General features: G+C 39.2%; 1 protein-coding gene across 1 annotated transcript in view; it reads left to right on the top strand.

Annotated features, from left to right (window-relative positions):
* The window catches only part of LOC123973149 (probable G-protein coupled receptor 158), a 71927-nt gene that overhangs the window by 15664 nt on the left and 36780 nt on the right, over positions 1-19483 (top strand). The window contains exons 3-5 of the mRNA XM_046053048.1: positions 11396-11498; positions 15366-15577; positions 16786-16854. Of these exons, the coding sequence (XP_045909004.1) occupies positions 11396-11498; positions 15366-15577; positions 16786-16854 (384 nt within the window). The remainder of the gene's footprint in view (positions 1-11395; positions 11499-15365; positions 15578-16785; positions 16855-19483) is intronic.

Raw genomic sequence — 19483 nt, 5'->3', positions numbered from 1 at the left:
GGGGGCTACTCGATGGCAGCACAATGAGCTGTAAACACAAACATGTTAGTTGCTTGTTATTAACACATCCAGCAGACACGTAGCAACATTAGCACTAATTTAGGGTTGTGTTTCTGACCACATGACAAATATAAGTAAAATATTTACTGTTCTTTTAGTTCTGTTCTGGTCTCTCTGAACTCCTGAGAAATACTTTTGCCTCAATAGCTTGTTGCTATACTACAGTACATTTGACAGCTTGTGGTGGTCTGCCTGTCTTTTGGTGCTGGGCAAGTAGCGTACTAACTGATGGTTTATAACAGCTTTTCTTCTGCCTGTGGAAACTGAGTTGATCAGAGATACAGCCAGCTGAAAACTGAAACAATGAGTTTATATTATTCTTCTTTGACTGTATTTATGACCAGCCAAAAAAAATTGCACATGTTAGCCTCCTAGTTGTAATTCTGAGTCATTGTTGCTGTGAATTTCCTACCGCTACGATTGGCGAAAAGAACTACAGAAGTGTTAGCAAACCTGTGGCAAAATAGCTGCAAAGCCACATTTATTAGTAAGTAAAATCCATTATTAAATTAACGCAATACATACAAATATGTAGCACAACCAAAGCAGCTAATCTAGGCTGTTTCAAAGACAAGCAGTGGGGTAACCATCTTTGAATAACGCACAAACACTCCCACATGAAATTAACGCAAGGTTTTCTAATTCTTAAAGTTCTCCTGACATTGCATTAATGTACTGTAGCATAAAAGATGCTAATGTAGCTCATGCTCAGAGGACATGCAGAGGTGGGTAACAATTTTCCATGGGTTCTTTAACAATGAATTGTGTTAAAAGTGGCTGAATACAGTTGAGCATATTTATGCTCAGATACATGACCTTCTTATTCTTCGTCTTTTTTTCTGGTCTGCCCAGATACAGTGAGGCTGTGGAGGAAGGTAGGATGTGTCACCATGAACCAAATACAAGACTTCATGCATTATGGATAGCCAGTCGTAGGGGAAGCATCTTACATAAGGAACCACTGCTTATATAATTAGACGACTTGATTAGTATGGGTGATTTGTGACTGGATGAACCTAGGTTTATATGTTTTTTTTAAATTTGTGTGTGCTTTTTAAATGTAAGTACGCATCAGTGTGTGTGCAGTATGTTTGCATAGCATGTCTGTATGTGTGTGTGTTTTCTCTCTGTGAAACGTGTCGCTGGAGATAAAGGGCTTCAAAGGCAGAGCTCTGCTAATGAGTGTAAACTGCTGTGACAGCCAAGGAGGGTTACCCCCTCTGTCTCTCCTATCGCTTTCTCTTCTCAATCAGCTACACTTCCTCTCCTTCTTTTCCTGCTCTTTTCCACACTCTCTGTGTCCATGGCTATTCCCACAGTCAAATGCGTCTATTTTACTCTCTTGTTTTCCAGGTTTCCTTTTTCATCACCCTTACCCTTGCCTCCGTGTCTCCATTTTCTTGAAGCCAATTATAACACCTCACAGGAGGGTGGAAAGACAAGCCAGAAATGATCCTCCAACTTTCAACTTGTTGTTCTCTGCTGTTGCCAGCCTAACATATTAAATCATCATTTGAACTGACCGAGCTATAATTGAGAAAAACCCTTCACCTTCTTCTACAGCTTTAAATGCTGCAGCAACATTCTCCTCAGGATAAATTGGGGACCTCGGCTGTTATCATTACAGCTTCTTTACAGCATACACACTAACCCCAATTTGTGGATTTAACTTCATGCAGACACGGAAAGCACAATCTGACAAAGATAAAGCAGCAACACCGTAATTTCTAGCTATTGCTCAGCTACTATTTATAGTGGTGTGTTAGTCCAATTACTCTTTAAGTTTAATTACCTGGACACATGTGGCCTTTCTATGCCCTGTTGCAAAAAAGCAGGCTGGCTCTGCAGTCTCAAGCTGTATAGGGTGAAAAAAGGGACATAAATTAAATATTTGTTCCTTATTATCTCTGGCACATTGAAGAGGATTTAAGCTTCACAAGTCTTAAAGTCAGTATAAATACTGTGCGTAAGGACAGGGATACCCAGGTGAATAAGACATTGCAAAAGCCTGTGCACAATGTTAGCAGTAATGCATATTTAGGTAGAAGGAATATGCTGGATTTGGGGTTTCTTCTAAGATATGTCATTCTAAATTTGTCAGGAAAGCAGACACTTGCAAGATCTGTTTTTTACTTGCCTTATCTCTTACATGTAAAAAAAAAAGGAAAAGGAGGTGACTTGAGGAGTAGAGGAGACAGAAAATAACCTGTTCTGCTCTGCCTTTTCCTGTTTCACTCTCCTCTCTCTGTTTTGTTCTGCCACAGGCTCTCCGTCTCTCCTCTGAGAATTTGAGGCTCTACAGCTAAAGCTGGGTTGAAGTGTTTCAAGAGTTAGTGCAACCACTTGGCAATGCATGTGTGTTTGTGTTTAAGTATTTTTTTTCTCGTTTTCTTCATCAAAGAGACCATTAGTTTTTTGTATTTAGATAAAAGGTGAAACAAAGGTAAATAAACCCTCAATTTAATTACGCAAACTTTACTGTATAGCTGTGGAAATGTAAGAGGCTTTCTCGGTAGCTGTACATTCAACTTTATTTAAAAAAACACCTTTCTCTTCTGGGGGTTGCACTGAACGTACTTAACAGACATGAATTGACACTGTGACTTAACATACAGTACCGTATCCATTAAAGCCTGTTGCCATCTGTAGTGATCCTATAAACCTCCATGACTGTAAATCTAAAGGGTTTCTTTCCAAATTGGCCCACTCATGCAAAACATGTATGCCACTGCAAGGTCTTTGGTATGAAAGCATCCAACAAATGGTGTATCTAACACTATGATTCAAGTTCATTTTCTTTACTTTTGCATAAACTTTTGCCTGCTCAAGTTCAACTTGAGTGTGGACACACACTGTACAGTCCAATTGAAAGCCTATCTGCACTAGTTACCATAAGAATTTTCCTGCTGGATCTTTGTTAAAGCAAAAACCACATCAATAATACAACAGCAGAAATAGTTGTTTAGAGTCAGGCTTCTGAATAGTCAGTTCTCAAAACTGGTGCACTGACCATAAACCCGTTTTTATTAAAAAGGGAATTTAGCAATATCTTTCCATTCCTTCATTAAATATTCAGCAGAAAATACTGCAGGCAAATGTCTGAGCTGTAGGGCTTGTTTCCAGACTTAAACTTCACTAAATGTCGACAATGATCAACATCAGCAATCTTTTCAGTTTTCATAAAATTATTTAAATACAAATTACAGCATTTATAATTGAATAATTTTCCTGAAAAGAGAAGACGTTGTTTTTGTGAATTTAAAGATAACACTGCTATTCTGCGTCATTAATAACAATTAGACAGATGCTAAGAAAACAACTTGTTGTGGAGTTTAAGTGGGATGTACAGTATGGTGGCATGGATTATTTGACATCTGAAAAATTAATAAAAAAAATGTTAATGCCATCAATTTAACACATTAAATAAATGCTAGTCATTGGCGGTAGCACTCAGATGAAAAAACTGTTATAAATTATCCTTTGTGGCTCATATTTTCCACTGAAAGCCTGGGTTCCAAACTAGGGGAATGGCGTTTGATTGGCAAATGAAAAGGTTGCATTCTGGGGCATAAAGCCACAATGAGCACCCTCCATTGTTCTTTTACCTGGAGTCCAGTCAGTGCAAACTGCCTCCATTGCAAGCTTTCACAGTCACCTCTTCCTTATTTTGATGATGGTGTTCTTGTTTTTAACTTTTTGTATAATTCCAAGGTTGTGATCTTGTTAAGCCAGAAGATGCTACACAGCCTTCTCAGGCAACCATTGTGGAACATGTCAACTTTCATTTCCTATCAGAAGTACAGTACCGTCGTTTTTATGCTGTATTGCTTGGACATCCAGTTGTTTCAGAGTTGGAAAAACACACCCTGGGCTTTCCCCAGTCTTGCCGTTGTGTCCTTCTGTGTCCTCGCTGAAAAGGTCTCTTCTTTCTCACAAACATATTCGGCTCATCATTTATTAAAACCGGTGCTCTTGTAAGTCCCGCAACTTTGAAGTTACTACTAAATTGCTACTAAATATACTTTAATGCTTGCTCTCTGGAAAATTCTTTAAACTGGAGACTTGCTTAACTTATATATAACAATACAATATTAAATGTATTATCAATAAAAAAATTAAAAATTCATGTTAACAAAACTGTAGCAGTAGAAACACTCGTATTCTGATAAGCATATTTCTTCTTTGATCTTTAATTAGGCTGATGTCACATGCATGCATTGTAGCATGAAGTGAGGAAGGAGAGTGGAAGGAGGAGGAAAAATATAGGATGGAGAGGAGGACGAGACAGGGAGGGAGAGATGAGAAGTGACAGCAGAGAGGGACAGTAGTCAGGGAGGATTCATCCTCCACAGAGAAACACCATTCACTCTCTAATCTGTTGCCTGCAGCTCAGCGGCTGCCACGGCAAAATGTAACAGCCTGTCAAGTCGGCAGCAGCAGTTGGATCTTAATTGAGTGAGGCCTCCCAGTCGGGTCCATGCAGGGAGCTGGGGACCACCCACCCAGATGTCTGTGTGGGAAAACTGAAGGTTCATCAGAAGTCTTAAAATGCCAAGTGAGACTTGCATTTCCGAAGGCTGCACAGCCAATCAGTGGTAACATTTTGAACATTTTCCTCCTTTAAGTGACTTAAATATAAATCATAGCCCGGAATTTCTGAATTTACAATCCCATCACCTCTGCTCCCTCATCTAAAGTCCTTTAAAGATGCAGGGAAACCAACAGCAGCACTCAGCTCAGATCTCCTGGTGACTCTATCTCTAGTCACAGCAATGTAACCGCAACAAGCCACCAATCAATAACTGGCCATATGTCTCAGTTTTTGCCTCTTACATTGATGGAGAAATTCCAGACAGGCTTAAGTCCAAGCTATCCTCAGACATCCACTGTTTCAGTGGTCGGTAGTCTGAAACAGCAGAAGGCAGATTCCCTACCCAGGGGACAGAGTGATTGTAATGCTTTTAGGGTTTAATGCTTTCAGTGTATTTATAGATCTCTGAGGGACACAGAGTGCTCCCTCTCTCTCTTGCCAACTCCCATCTTGGTGTCATGTTCACAGCTTTTTATCAAATTGTACTGTGAGAAAACCGAAACAGGTACCAGCTGGCTGCAGTCCAAAATTAAGGGGCCTCCATGTGAAAGTTATAGATTATTTCAGTTTCAGTTTGTATAGTTTCAGTTTCAACATTAATTAACATTAATTCCCAAACCTTTTCAAAGGGAAATTAAACCTAAAAGACTATATTTAAAACAACTAGGTATAATTTGTAGTGGTAATTTGTAGTTTTCCGTATAAGAAATTGAGATATTTCCTGCTTAGCCGCCATGGACTTTAATTGCAGAAAAGTTTAATTATTATTTAATCAAAGAGCAAGAACTTCTTTCTAGATTCATTACTTTACAAAAACTGTCATCTGTTAAACAGAGATAAGTCCATTCTAGAAATGTGAGAATTGACAGTAGCTTCATGAGACCATAATGCAATGCAGCAACTAGACATGTTGTGAGTGAGGGGTGAAACTCAGATTAGGCTTATCTAAAGGTTCCTCTCTCAAACAGAAATTGACAAACATGAACACAATATCAAGCTAAAATAATGAAAGGAAACAAAATGGCAATTCAGGCTGATTTTCAATGGGCAAGGGGGGTTCTCTGCACTTTTTTAAACATTTAGATCATAAGATCACTGCTGTAAAGCATCAACCATCACAAACTGTTCACATTTATAACCACATTACAAAATTATGTGAATGTATCTTTTCCCTCTAAAATTGCATTTTAATGGTCAAATACCAAGGTCTGAGAAGGCGCAAGACTCTATGATAAAAATCCTCTCCACAGGATGCTTCAAAGATAAGTCTTTTGCACTTTCTGTGATGGACAATGCAACCTTGAACTATGTCAGTGAAGTGTTATAAAAAAAAAAGTGGAATTAAAAGCCCCCACTGCATACAAAGTAAGGTGCAATTACAAAATACTTTCTCACCTTCAGCCTGCAGTCTGATTAGGTGATCCATCAAACCGAGACACGTCAAACGACCGTTTCATACCCCTTTCATGGTGGCTGAGGAAAAACGAGGCCGGCCTTGGCACCATTAAACACCCTGCCTTTAGATGTGTGTGTTAGTGTGTGTGTGTGTGTGTGTTTGTGTGTGTGTGTGTGTGTGTGTGTGTGTGTGTGTGTGTGTGTGTGTGTGTTGCTGTGTTGCTGCATGAGTGTGTATAGTTTTGTTGGAAAAAGTAGCGCTTGGTGATTGACGACATATGGAGCGGTGCAGTAGTGAGGCAGTTTAGGGTATTGGGCAACATTAATCTTTTTTTGACAGTCCTTGTCATTCTCCTGTGTGGCATGCATGTTTTCGGTATCATACTCACGGGATCTGTACTTATGCAAGATGTATGGGCTCAAGTAATATAGTCTCATACGAGGTCAAAGTTAGTGGGGATATTCAAGCCATTTGCACTTTGTTTACACTCCTATTTGATGTGCTTTAAAATGCATTTGGGAATCAAAAACTGCTTCTGCAGTGATAGCACAGACAGGTTTAATAAATGCAACAATTTGGATTCACAGGGCCCAATAAAGGTCTTAAATAAGCATTATATTTCATCCTCACCCACCTCAGTGTCCCTGGGTATGTCTTATCTTAATGAGTCTCCACTTCCTTTGGAGTAAGCAGAAAATAAATTCATAACAAATGCTGGTGGTGAATGTTTATGCCTGTATTAGCTTATTAGAGTGTGTGTAGTTCTATCTATCTATCTATCTATCTATCTCATTTTTTCTACTCAGCAGATGTTAAAAGTTTCAAAGTTGGACTCCAACTGTGTTTGGGGCCCGCAGGGAGGCTGTCCATGGCTCGCCACCTGCTCCTCCAGTCAGAGAGGTAGAACCATCCTGGCCAAGACCCAGATTATTCTAGTTTGGAGGGATACAAATTTATCAGGCTTTAGCTCAAAGCCCCCTTCCTGTGTTTTGTAGACTTTAATTTCACAGGCATGCTTATCTCCTGAGAGAGAATATACACAAATAAACACAAACATTAGATGAGCTGTGGCTTAGTTTCTGTTTTTTTTTTAATACTTGCTGGGTTGATGAATCAGAGAGCATAGCGTGGAAATAATTATTTTGATTTAAATAATCTGAAAATGCTGTTGTACGATGTAATCACTTAAAGCTGCATGTTGGTTGCTGTAGCAGCATCACATATATTCTGTAATTGTTTGGACATTTGAACTTAGAAAACTCAAAACCATGAAACATGACTCATCTGACCACAGCACAGTAGCATTCATCAACCTGGCTATGAGAGGCAAAACACCTACCCTTGTATGTATGCCAAGCTTTACTTTGACTCTGCTCTCACTATGCTCTGTTTTAGTGGATATTTTGCTCTGTAATTCCTATGCATGACTTCCTGTGGAGAGAGAAGTCATTGTAAAATGTGAGAGTCTACTTTATTTACATAAATATAGTGAATCTCCTGTCCCTGTTTTAGGGAGAAAAAGACAGTGTTATCAATTTCAGACCTATTTTTAACCATTGGAGCTGCTTGACTAAAATTGTTGGTCTGTTGATCCACCACTTTGGCCCAGACAGACATATTGCAACAACTAGGGGATGAACTGCCATGCAGTTTTGTACAAACATCTGTGGTCCACAGCGGATACATCCCACTGACTTTGGTGATCCCTTGACTTTTCCTCTAGTGCCACCATGAGCAGCTGTACTTTGTGCTTGGTGCTAATTAGTAAATGTAAGCATGCTAACACGCTAAACTAAGATAAGGCGAACATGGTTTGATAACATTTTCATTGTGAGCATGTTAGCAGCATTTAGCTCAAAGCACCCCTGTACCTAGGTCCAGCCTCACAGAGATGCTAGTGTGGCTGTAGACTGTTAAGATGGATTTATTTTGCATTAACATTTCCCCAGTGCAAACAGAAATACTGTAACTGATTCCCAGGAGGCCTAAAATTCTGGATTGGTTTGTATTGGGTGGTTTAACAGTCATGGTAATGCAAGAAATACTTCAAAATCTTGCTTTAAAATCCACTTGCATAGTTTTATCTTTATGATTGATTATGGTGTGCAGAAATACTTTCTTATAAATAGAATACTGTACAGTGACTTCACAATGGCTGTATTTGAATTTAAAACATCATCAGGGATCTTTATTATGAAGGCCACTGACGACATTTATCCCATTGTCCTTGGAATTCCCTTATTACATATCAATGACAAATAAAGAGGCAGAAAGGTTCAAGAAGGATTTTAACTACTGCTACAAAACAACTGAAACATACAATAATGTCACTGATATTTTGTAGATTTGTACTTTTTTCTCACTTTTTTTCACAGCTAAACCCAACATAGCTTTAAGAATCCCCATCCGACACAGTTCACATGTCAGAGCTGTACTTGCAAACTTCAGTTAGTCAATACCTCATAAGAAAAATGTTAGAACCAAGAGGTGAAGTCTCCAAGGTGTAAAGCTCACATTCTTTCTTCCAAAAAGTAGAAACATGTCCAACTGCCTGGTCTGCTTGTCTTCACTGGTGCAATACTGGAGCAATGAATTTAGAGTATCTGTTTAGTCTGTCAACCATTTACCACTTCATTTCAGACAAATATTCCCTCTACAGCCCATCCCTCCTACTGCTGCTTCCCAGTTTCAAGATTTGGGGCTGTTTGTCAGCTTTAAAAAATACAACTGATCTGTGCAGAAGTTCAGCGGGAAGCTTCAGCATGCGGAATTCTTCCAGTTAAGATAAAAATAAGATGTTTTTGTAAAGTTCACAACTCATGTCCCCATTACATTTAAACTGAATTAACTACAGCACTAATTACAGCAAAGCACAGCTCTGAAATGAATTGCAAAATATTAGTTTTAAAAACCATGCTGCAGGCAGAAGTGGAGATTTGGTGAGTCTGAGAAGATCAACACCACTCTCATGTCTGTTTGCTAATGTCCCATCCATGTCATATGTAATTATGAGCAGTCAAGTTGCAAAAAAAAATTTCACATTAGTCTCTGAGCTGTAGTCGGATATGAGGAATCTCATACTTGTTGAAAACTACAGCAGTGTGAACAACCATTAAGCAAATTGACTGCAAACTCACCATTGCTGGCAGTTAATCTGCATCCAACTTAATATAAATATTTACAATAGTAAAAGTACATTTAAATGACCTATATTTTTGGGCTGTGTGTGGTTTCACTTGAAAATGAACTTCTCTAAGTATATAACACAGCATCATTTGCTAATTTAGACAAAATAAATGCAACTACAAGGCTAGCAGTGGGGATAACCATCGTGGAATAATGTCAAGTCAGGATAACCAGAAGTTCTCCTGTTCTTCCTATTCTGCCGACACGCGGAGTGAATGCAAAATTACCATAAGTAGAGGCAGGAAGAGGGTTACTTTGTGAGACTGGAAGCTAGGGGAAACAGCTAATGTGAAATTTCAAAGACATGCCTAAAAGCAGCAATGTATTTATTTTGTTTCATCCATATGCAAACCCTAACAAAATGTAAAAATGACAAGGTAAAATAACAGGCTTATTACTGAGATTTTGAGGTGATGATTTGAGCTTTGAAGACAGCCATGCTAACTGTTGTCCTTGGTCCAATATTTATGCTACGATAAACTAACTGCCAGCTGGCTCTTCATGCGGCTCCATGTTTAGCATGTAGACATGGGAATGGTATCTATTTTATAGCTCTCAGCAAGAAAACAAATAAGCGTATCTCCCAAAATGTCAAACTATTTCTGCAACACAGGCGGTGCTTTGACTATTAGAAAAATAAAAAAAGACTATCAGCTACTGTCACTGATTCATGAGGTGTAAATATAGTCCTGCCGCTCTTCAGCCGTCCCAGAGGAGATATACTGTTTTTACTGTAGGCATGCAATGTAATACACTATTTATGAATGCTCATGTCAAATTTATTGCAGATTTATTTTAGTACAAGAATATGTGCATTCACATGAGCCTGTGTGTGCCTGTCTGAGTGAATTCTTGCTCCAGATGGTCTGTAAGCCCATGTAGCTCCCACAGTTATCAGTGCAAGCTGGAATTATGCAGACACGCTTAAATTCTGCAAACAACCTTTAATTCTTAATTTAGATATTAATTAGTTTGCCTGTTACTTGGCAAAGCCCTGTGATTTCCCCTGACAGCAGGCATGTTTATAACTGGGGTGTCTGCTGCTTCACACTGCAGAAGAGCATGTAGACGATGTAAGAGACTCAATAACATGATTGAAACAAGTTCATTAACTGAGACCTCAGCAGTGGGCCTGAGAAGGAGTATAATAATCAGCATGCAGTAAAAACACAGAGGAACTGTACATATTTATTCAGTTTGTGATGTCTGTTTTAACTACTGAGATCCTGGATAATATTCAGATTATTTGATTTCAGTTATAGATAAAGTGTCTGGAACAAACTGAAGTTTATGTTTAGTCCTGTGCAGTCTAAAGGTTACAGCATTCTTCATTGGTAATCTGTACAAATCCCACTGTTAGTCACCATGAATCATCCAGATCTGGACAATGTTTTCTTACAAATGCAAATATTTGAAAGCTCCAACACTAGATAGCTTGTATTTACTCAAGGAGCATGTTGAAGCAAATTGTGGAGCCAGAAATGCTCAAATATTAATGAATGTGTGAAGAGAACACAATCACTGTTTATGTCTTTTGGAGCAACAACATTTTTTACATTCATTCTGCTTAATTTTCAGTTCTGGATGATATAATTGGCTTTCATTATCACTGTAGGGCTGCAGTTAATGTAACTAATGTAACATGTTTGCATTGAAGAATACTACAGACAATGTAGAAGAAAAGCTAATTATCAGATTACATTTCGGACAGGTTTTGTTGTTGCTAGCTCATGTGATATTTTATTCTGACTGAAATCCTAAATACCAAAAAGAATTCATCATTTTACTCCCACTTGCTTTTGGATTCAAGAAACAAAACAGAGCTGCATTGGCTGAGTCACCACTTTGGTTCAATCATCCCCCTCCATCCTGTTGTTTCACATTTGCACAAGTTCTTATTTCTTTTTTTTCCATTGTTTTGATTGGATTTGTTTATCTGCTCTACTCTTGCTGCTATCCTGTAATTTGCTGCTGTAACCTCAGAATTTCCCCCATGGTGTATAAATAAAGTTATATCTTATTGACATAATTTTCTCTTCAACTTCTCACTTTTGCCTCCATGCAACTACCTCCTGTGATAATCTTGTTGATAACTACCAAAATAAGTGACCGTTGTTTTTTGTTAATCTCCACCTGTCCGTATCTGCCTTTTCTTCTCCCAGTGCACTCCCATCGTTGGCCATGGATTTGTTTTGGACAAGTACAAGTGCCAGTGCAGGAGAGGATTCTACCATCCAAGCAGAGTGGCACTCAATGGCTTTAAAAGTAGGTTACAAATCCCTCTGTGTTATAAAAATATATATTGCAGTGAGCTGTCACATCAAAACTTTGAATCTTTTAAAAGCAAGCTTTTGGGATTTATGAAAAAATTAAAAAACAACCTATTTTTCAGGTGACAGCCACACATTTTGTTTGAAATTTTTCCTATGTCTTTGAATGGGCATCCTGGGGCTTTTGAGGTTTGAACCCTGATTTTTCCATCAAAGGATTTTGACTGTTCTTATTGTGGAAATGTCTACTATGCTTCTATTCTGAGCTCTAGTTGGAGCCACAGGTGGCGTCTAAATCATAGACCTGTTGGATTATAAAGAGGTAGATTCTCACAGGTTCTCACACGTCACACAAAGGCAGATTTACCATTTGAAATTCTTAGTTATTTTTGAAACAATAGCTCTTTGAGTTCACCCAGAAGTAAACAGCAGACTCTATTTCTATCCATGGATTTTGTTTGCTGAAATGACAAATGTAACTTTTGTCAGCTGTAGCTAGCTAGATTAAGCTAATGCTAACGCTATAATTCACATATACATTTTTATATTTCCAGCTGAACCCTGTAGAAGACATAGAAGTGATGCAGCAGCACTGTTCATGTATCGCAGGGTAAAGCTATTTAACCTGTGTATTGTAATACAATGTTACAAAGAAAAATGTAATTAAAATATTCTTCATTTTAACATGGCATTTAATGGTTTGGATGCTTACTACTAAAAATACTTGGGAAAGCAACAACGTGGTTAGTTTTATTTATTTATACAGTATTCTTCACTTTTACAAGAGAAAAGGATTTGATGATAAGGAAAACCACCATTGAGATTGTGAAATGTAGGTTTGGCTGGCGTGACTTTGTATAATGTAAACCTCACCAAACCAAACGAAGAGCAGAATGGGGCTGCTGATATACAAGCATTTTGGATGCACCAGTGCTGAAGGTATTATTATAACATCACCTTTAAATAACACTTAATTACTACTGCAGGTAATAGTGAGATGGCCATGCTAACGTTAACTTCTTATGGTAGAGAAGATAAACACACTGTTTAATCCATTCCTTAGCTTTTGTATTTTCAGTTTTGCAAAGTCCAAAAACAACACCCTCTAAAATATTGAGATACTAATTATAAATCTTAATAAAGCCCCAGACCCTTTTGAGCATGTGAAGAAATCCAAAGCTTACGGTGGCTAAGCTATGATTGGATATTCACTGGTCGAGGGAGGGTTTTAGCGAATGGCCAATTGTTATTGTTATGTCTGCAGATATGGCTGTCACTCTCATATTTCCATTATTCTTTATTATCTATTTTAAAATTGTGAATATGTACACACAGCTTGTCGTTCGACCTTTTTTTCACTGGTATTTCTCCTTTCACTCTTGCGATTTTCAAGTATTCTATGTCCTTAACTTCTGCCCCTCCTTGCTCGTGTTTTGGATTTGAATGCCTGCATTCTGACACCTTGACTGAAAGCGCTGCAGTGAGCGTTGATGAGCGAAATAATCAGGCAACTGCGGTGGTTTTCATCCCTGACTCCAACAATACAGCACCCCAAGGGGGATGAAATGCTAAGCTGGAGCTTTATTGTAGCGTGATGAGGCTTGTAGTCCAATGGCCCAGTCTGTGAAGAGCCTCATCTTCCAAACCCCATATCCTCATCATTAAAATTCACTGCAGTTCATTGGGTAGCAGTAGCTGGCGACCCTGATTTCTCCCCCTGGAACCTGTCTGTTATTCCTAGTACATCCCCGAAAACAGACCAGACTGGAAACAGATTTTGTATTGTTCCCTAGCAACAGGCCAAGAGGACAGATATCAAAGGGGAGAAAGGATGGAGAGAGGAAAACACAGCCTGCAATAACAAATGGATTATTTTGAAATGTGCAGAACCTCATGAAACATCACATTTGATTTGAATGTCACATTCTACTTTTTGCTGGTGATCTAAGCTATTATGTCTTGATAGCTGTGATAAACTAGATAGATTGATAGTTGATAGATAGTCAAAGTACTGTTTATAAGTAAATGTCTATGCAACATAGACCTGTTGGATTATAACAGTCCTAGCTAACAACAGCTAGTAGCAATGATAATGCTAAGTGAGACTGTGCACAAAGTTAGCAGTACAGGTAGCAAGAAATGAACTGCGAGTATCCCAAAATAGCTACCAGCAACACACATGAAAAAGAAATGTTAGCATAAACTGTATGATATTCTTGCTGCACAAGTAAAGAACAGACAACCTCCCTCAGATATTACATTAATAATGTCAACATGTATAAAAAAATCTTTCCTCAAAATATACCAGACATTGGATACATGCCAGACTCATATTAGCTGACTGCAGTTTAAACAAGCAAACTTCACTCATAACAAACTGCGTAGATGCACAATTTAATAGGAAGTATTTATCAGCCACAGAAGATCACAAGGAGACTCCTCAGACCTGTTAGATTTTTTTTCTCTCTGAAAAATTTGAAGCATAATAACGTGTTGCGTTTCCATCCAAAGCCATCTGTCTGTTCGTCTGTCAGCTGTCACCGAGCGCCAAACTGAAACTCTAAACGCACGTCAAACTAATTACCAAAGCATAGATCAGAGAGTCTGAAAAATGTTTGACAGGTAAAATTGAGGAGACTGTGAAACTGCAGTTATAAAAAAATGCACCAAAACAAAAACCACAGCCATTTTAAAGAGCAATTACTGAAATTATACAGTCAACTCTCTGGAAGATCACTCCTGATGCACATGACAACAAACTCCAAACAGAGAAGGGTGGAATCACTGTGAACATCTGGCCCCAAGGGGCCTGTACTATGAAGCAGGATTTGAGGTTAGCGAGATAACTTCAGGTTTAAAACTGGGTATATCTTATGCTGAACGCCTAAACTCTCCTAATATCCTGAAGCTCACACGAGTCATTTTGTTATCACAGTGTTTATCTCCTTCCCTTCTTTTCTAAACCCTTAAACACAGAGAGACTAACTGGAAAAACATAACCACTTTCTGTGATCTCTAATATCAGTGACTGCATGATGACTTGATACATTCATCATTCCCAGTACTTTTAGCACATTCTCTTGCAATCATGCTCTACTGAAGCACTGTACAACTGTAGCACAGTGTTTGCATACTGTATGAGCTCTGGGACTGAAAGAGGAATTACATGCTTATGAAGCATCATTTTCAGAAAGAGCTGCACAGTGTGTGTGTGTGTGTGTGTGTGTGTGTGGTGAAAATGGAGGATTTAAACTACTCCAAATCTTGCCACAGCAGACACGTCACAGAATGAAGAAGTCATCGCCTGTCGTTTCTTTACATGTAATTCATTCTATTCAAGTTTGAAAGGCGCTTAAAAGAACACATCCAGTTGTGAACACTCTCAACTGAGAAAAAGTAATCTATGGGTAGATTTGATAAACCACATCCAAGTGTGCCGCTTGCTGGTGTAACTAAAATTATGCAGAATGATGAAGGGAGCTGTGTCACAATATTTTATCCTCCTCTCCTTCATTATTGCCTCATCTGCCTAATTAAAGGCTGTATTCTTGTAATTATCACCCTCAAGGCTTTGTGATTTATTGGATTGATGATTTCTACTCCTTCAAATTGATTAACTGAACATTTAATAAGAAGTCAGTATGTGACAGTTGAACAAAAATTAATTACACTGATAATCATTGAAAACACTCCAGTAAATCAGAACTGTGTCTGTGTTGTGAGTAGATCCGAACGTTTTTAAGAGGCTTTCTTTCATCTGTTAGAAAAGTACAAACACTTTAGCTGTGCAGGAACACAGCATGTGAGTATATCCAACATTTAGATATCTGATGGGTTAACTAAAGAGCTCTCACATCCTCAGGTAGGGAGCAGGGCTCTAACAGAGAGGAGACCTCTGATGTCTCCAGTAAGTGCCTGCCATGCCGTGAGGGCTGCCCTTACTGCCGGGACGACACACCCTGCCTGGTCCAGGAGGATGGTGCTCTGCGGCTCGCTGTGGCCTCCTTCCAGGGTCTGTGCATGGTGCTGGACCTGGCCAGCATGGTGGTGGTCTACCACTTCAAGAGGAACAAGGTAAGAAGGGGGTCACTAAAGAGTGCTTTAGTCTGCCAATAGAAACACTTATGGACTGTGTTTGGAAATGTAAAGGTCATTATTCCCTCCCATTAGTACAATATTACATTACCAGATTACAAACTTCAGCATTGATTCCACAGGCTGTCTACAGATTGTGATCATGGTGCTCAAACATTTAACCAGACATCACATCCTTTTTTTTAGGGGGGGGGGGGGGGGGGGGGGGGGTGCAGTTTCATTTAACAGAAAAGAGCAAGTATTGAGTTTCAATATGAGAATTGTAGTATCCAATGTTTGATTTCCATACTAAGGACTTACAGAAAATATCATCCTATGCTACAGAATGCAACACTAAATCCTGGCACTGGCTCAAACAATAAATGGTTTAAAATTAGACAGTTGTCCAAGATTAAGAAGTTCTATTTTACACAGGTCTAGGATTTCAGTAATTTAGAGGAGCAAGTCTGATAAATAAATGCTACTTTGCTGGATATCTGTGTTGTATGCACACAGATTTACAGAAAAGTTGTTGCATAATATCCACTCAGCTAATAGGATAAAGTGAAATAAATATGTGATCCTCATGGCGTAGCATAATTACAACCAGTCCTCTGGCAAAGTTGAGCTGAATCTCTCCCGGTGTGCTATTTATAGACATTTGCGTTGTAGCTTCAAAATCTCCTACATTTCTTCAGCTCACAAGAAATGTCCCTGGAGCCCTTCAAATTTACATGAAGAAACATAAAAAATCTTTTAATGTGGGTAATTAAAACCAGCCCAGAAAAATGCTGTCGTCACTCATATTCTGGTTTCAAGGGAAGGCAAAATATTAAAAATATATACATATTCTACTCCTCTGTGTTTGTTTGCTTTGAGGCAATTATTTAGTATTTGCATTTGTCTGCAATGGCAAATAAGCTGGAGCTATAACTCCTCATAATAAACAACCTGATGATTTACAGTAACTGGATATGAAGAATAAATCATGGCTCTCCTGCTATACATGTGTCATGTGTTACATTATAACTGCATTAATTTGATGCATCTTTTTGACATGTTTGTCATTTTGTTGCATTTCAAGACATGGCAGCAATTCACAAAGCTGAGCAAAGACCTTTAACTGATAACTTAATACAGACCATAATTTCTCAAAATGGATTGATTGATTGATTGTTTTTCTGTTGTTTCTCTCTCCTCAATAACAGAGTATCCGCACATCTGGTCTCGTTCTGCTGGAAGCCATCTTGTTTGGGGCTTTACTGCTCTACTTCCCAGTAAGTCTGCGTTTTTCCGTCCTGATTTAGGGACACCAGGGGTTACAGGTGGCAACACTGAGTGTGGTTTAATACTGTACTACAGAAACAACACTCGTTAAGCTTTGTCAGAAATACAACGGATCCCGTGACAGTTGCAATCTTATTGAATTGGTTTTATTTAGAGTTGGTTACCAAGAAGTTGTGCACCTTGCTGAGGAGTTGGAGGTCTGCAGCATGCCGCTTGCAACTCTTCATCTAACAGCTCACTGTGGCAGTTTAAAACCAATCTACTGTCAAAAATGACAACAACGTCTGCTGTCTTTTGTTGTAGAGGTGTCAACAATTGTTGTCTGTGACTAATACATTAAGTTTCCTATGCCACCCCATGTTCTACCAGTTCAGTGGTTTAAATATGAGGCAGCTGCAGTAGGACATGTTGGTTTGCAGTGACAGTAACTTAATAAAGCTCTGATTCGATTTTTGGAGAGATAAAGTTGCACACAGTTACGCCAGATTACATACATGCATTGTTTCCTGTCAATCCCTGCTGAGTATTAAGGCAGTCTGAGTCCACTGTGGTAATGATACAAACAATAAAAACTACTATATAAAGAGGTAATTTATTGGCCATTGCTAAAAAAAATGGTGATGAGAAGTAGTTTCAAAAATGAGGTTTGATTATATAAAAATCTTAAGGATTCTAATTTTAAAATGTTGAAAGCTGTATATTTTGATTAGCTGCCCCAATGTTAGAATACATTACCATTTAAATAAGGCAGGAAACCGTGCTTTGCACTTCTTCAGTTGCAGTTAGATGCTGTTAGTATTGTACCTCTGATCATTGTGGGAAAAAACAGAGCTGGATCTCACCGTCGGTGTGCATGTACGGTGAGAGTGTGTCTTATTGTGCGTGTGTCTTCTCTAGCCTTTCTGTTGTCTGGATGCGTGTGCAGGCCCATGTTGGTGGGTGCCAGCGTGCATTGTATATGTGTGTATTTACGCTTGTGCACACAGCCCACAGTGCACCTGGATTACAGCATCAGAAGACCATCTTTAGCCGGGAAACAGATGGAAGAAATCTGAGTTCCATATAACAGAGAAATCTGATGTAACCAGGGAATTCACTCCCTTCAAATACTTGCACAGACTGCCAACACTGAGCCACTGCTCTGCTCAAACATAAAGATGGGTGGATGTTAGCCATTTTTAAGAAGGAAAAAAACCAAAAAATGTTGAGAGAAAAAAGAGCTTTATCCCAAGAGTCAGCTCTTGGGATAAAGGATTTGATCTTATTCTAAAGTTCCTGGAGTGTTACCATGAGAAAGATTTTTGGATTTAGGGCTGTCGCGGTGAAGTAATTTCCACTGCAGCAATATGTTAGGACTCAACAGCGCGGTATGCGGTATTATCGCATCTTTCACCAATGAAGTAATTTGGTGCCATATACTGTAGCATAGTAAGAGTGTCTGTCACCTCACTGCACAGCGAGCTGCTAACAGCAGCTTTATGGTCGGAGCAAGCTAGCTACTGGGTGCAAGTCACAACATTGCCAAGCAAACTCCTTTTTGTAGTTTGACAATTAACATTTGACAATAATTTACACTGACACGCGTGTCGCGGTGCGGTGCGGTGCGGACCACTGCGCTGTGATAATATAACTAAATTTCAACAGAAAGCATCATGAAAAACAGCTGCAGGCATCCGACACACTACGCTTGTTAGTTAGTGAGCTTCAAATGAGGCTTACTGTTCAGTTTCTCTCGACTGTTCCTCAGGATTACAACGTTAGTCCAACATCGCCGAGCCTGCTAGCCACATTAGCTGCGCAATATGCTAACGCAAAGTTAGCTAACCTTTAAAATAAACAGTAAAACAACACAATACATGCCAACACTTATAGCTTCCAAGTTTGAAGTCGGGTCACATACAGCCCATGGCGATCCATCCTTGAACCGTTACAGAGCTCGTTACGGTTGTGGAACTTTTGAAGCACTCATTTATTAAATTAACAAGCCCTGAAGTGTAGAGTATGAACATTGCGGTTGTTGCGGTGATTGCCATCCTCCGCGGTAGGCTTGGACAATAACGCTGTTACGTCCCCGCTCTCTAGGGGTAGGAGAGACGTAAACATAAACCAGATGGTTTTGGTATGGGTGGATCGTCGGATGTGGGAGCCAGACTTCCCCAAAGATCAGCCAATCCCCTGCCGGAAATCTCACAGTGTACCACATGTAGGGGGAAACAGCAGCAACAGTGACACCCAGCGCTGTATTTCAATTTTGCGGTTATCGCGACAGCCCTATTTGTATTAGCATAGAAACCATGGTAGTTTTACTGCAGCAGATAAAGAATTGCAGGTGATGTGGGTTTGTCCTTATGTGACCACACTTTGGGTATAGTTTTTGCTGTGATGCTCAAAATGGATTTGATTTTGCATCCATCCATCCGCCCTGTTCTCCATTCACCCCAAGGATAACTCAAGTACCAATAATAGCTCCCCGAAAATATCCTGCCGCCCCACTCTCTGATGTTCTCAGACACTTGTATACACTCAAGGGTATCTTCCTCCCTTTGCTCTGCTGTTTCTCCATCTTTGCTCTGCATTTCTTAGTACCTTGCCTGACTGTCTTTAACTGTTTCAAGCCCC

Source organism: Micropterus dolomieu, linkage group LG06 (assembly GCF_021292245.1).
Source record: "Micropterus dolomieu isolate WLL.071019.BEF.003 ecotype Adirondacks linkage group LG06, ASM2129224v1, whole genome shotgun sequence".
Taxonomy (NCBI): Eukaryota; Metazoa; Chordata; class Actinopteri; order Centrarchiformes; family Centrarchidae; genus Micropterus; species Micropterus dolomieu.
The sequence above is the reverse complement of the archived record's forward strand: the minus strand, read 5'-3'. Positions and strand labels throughout refer to the sequence as shown.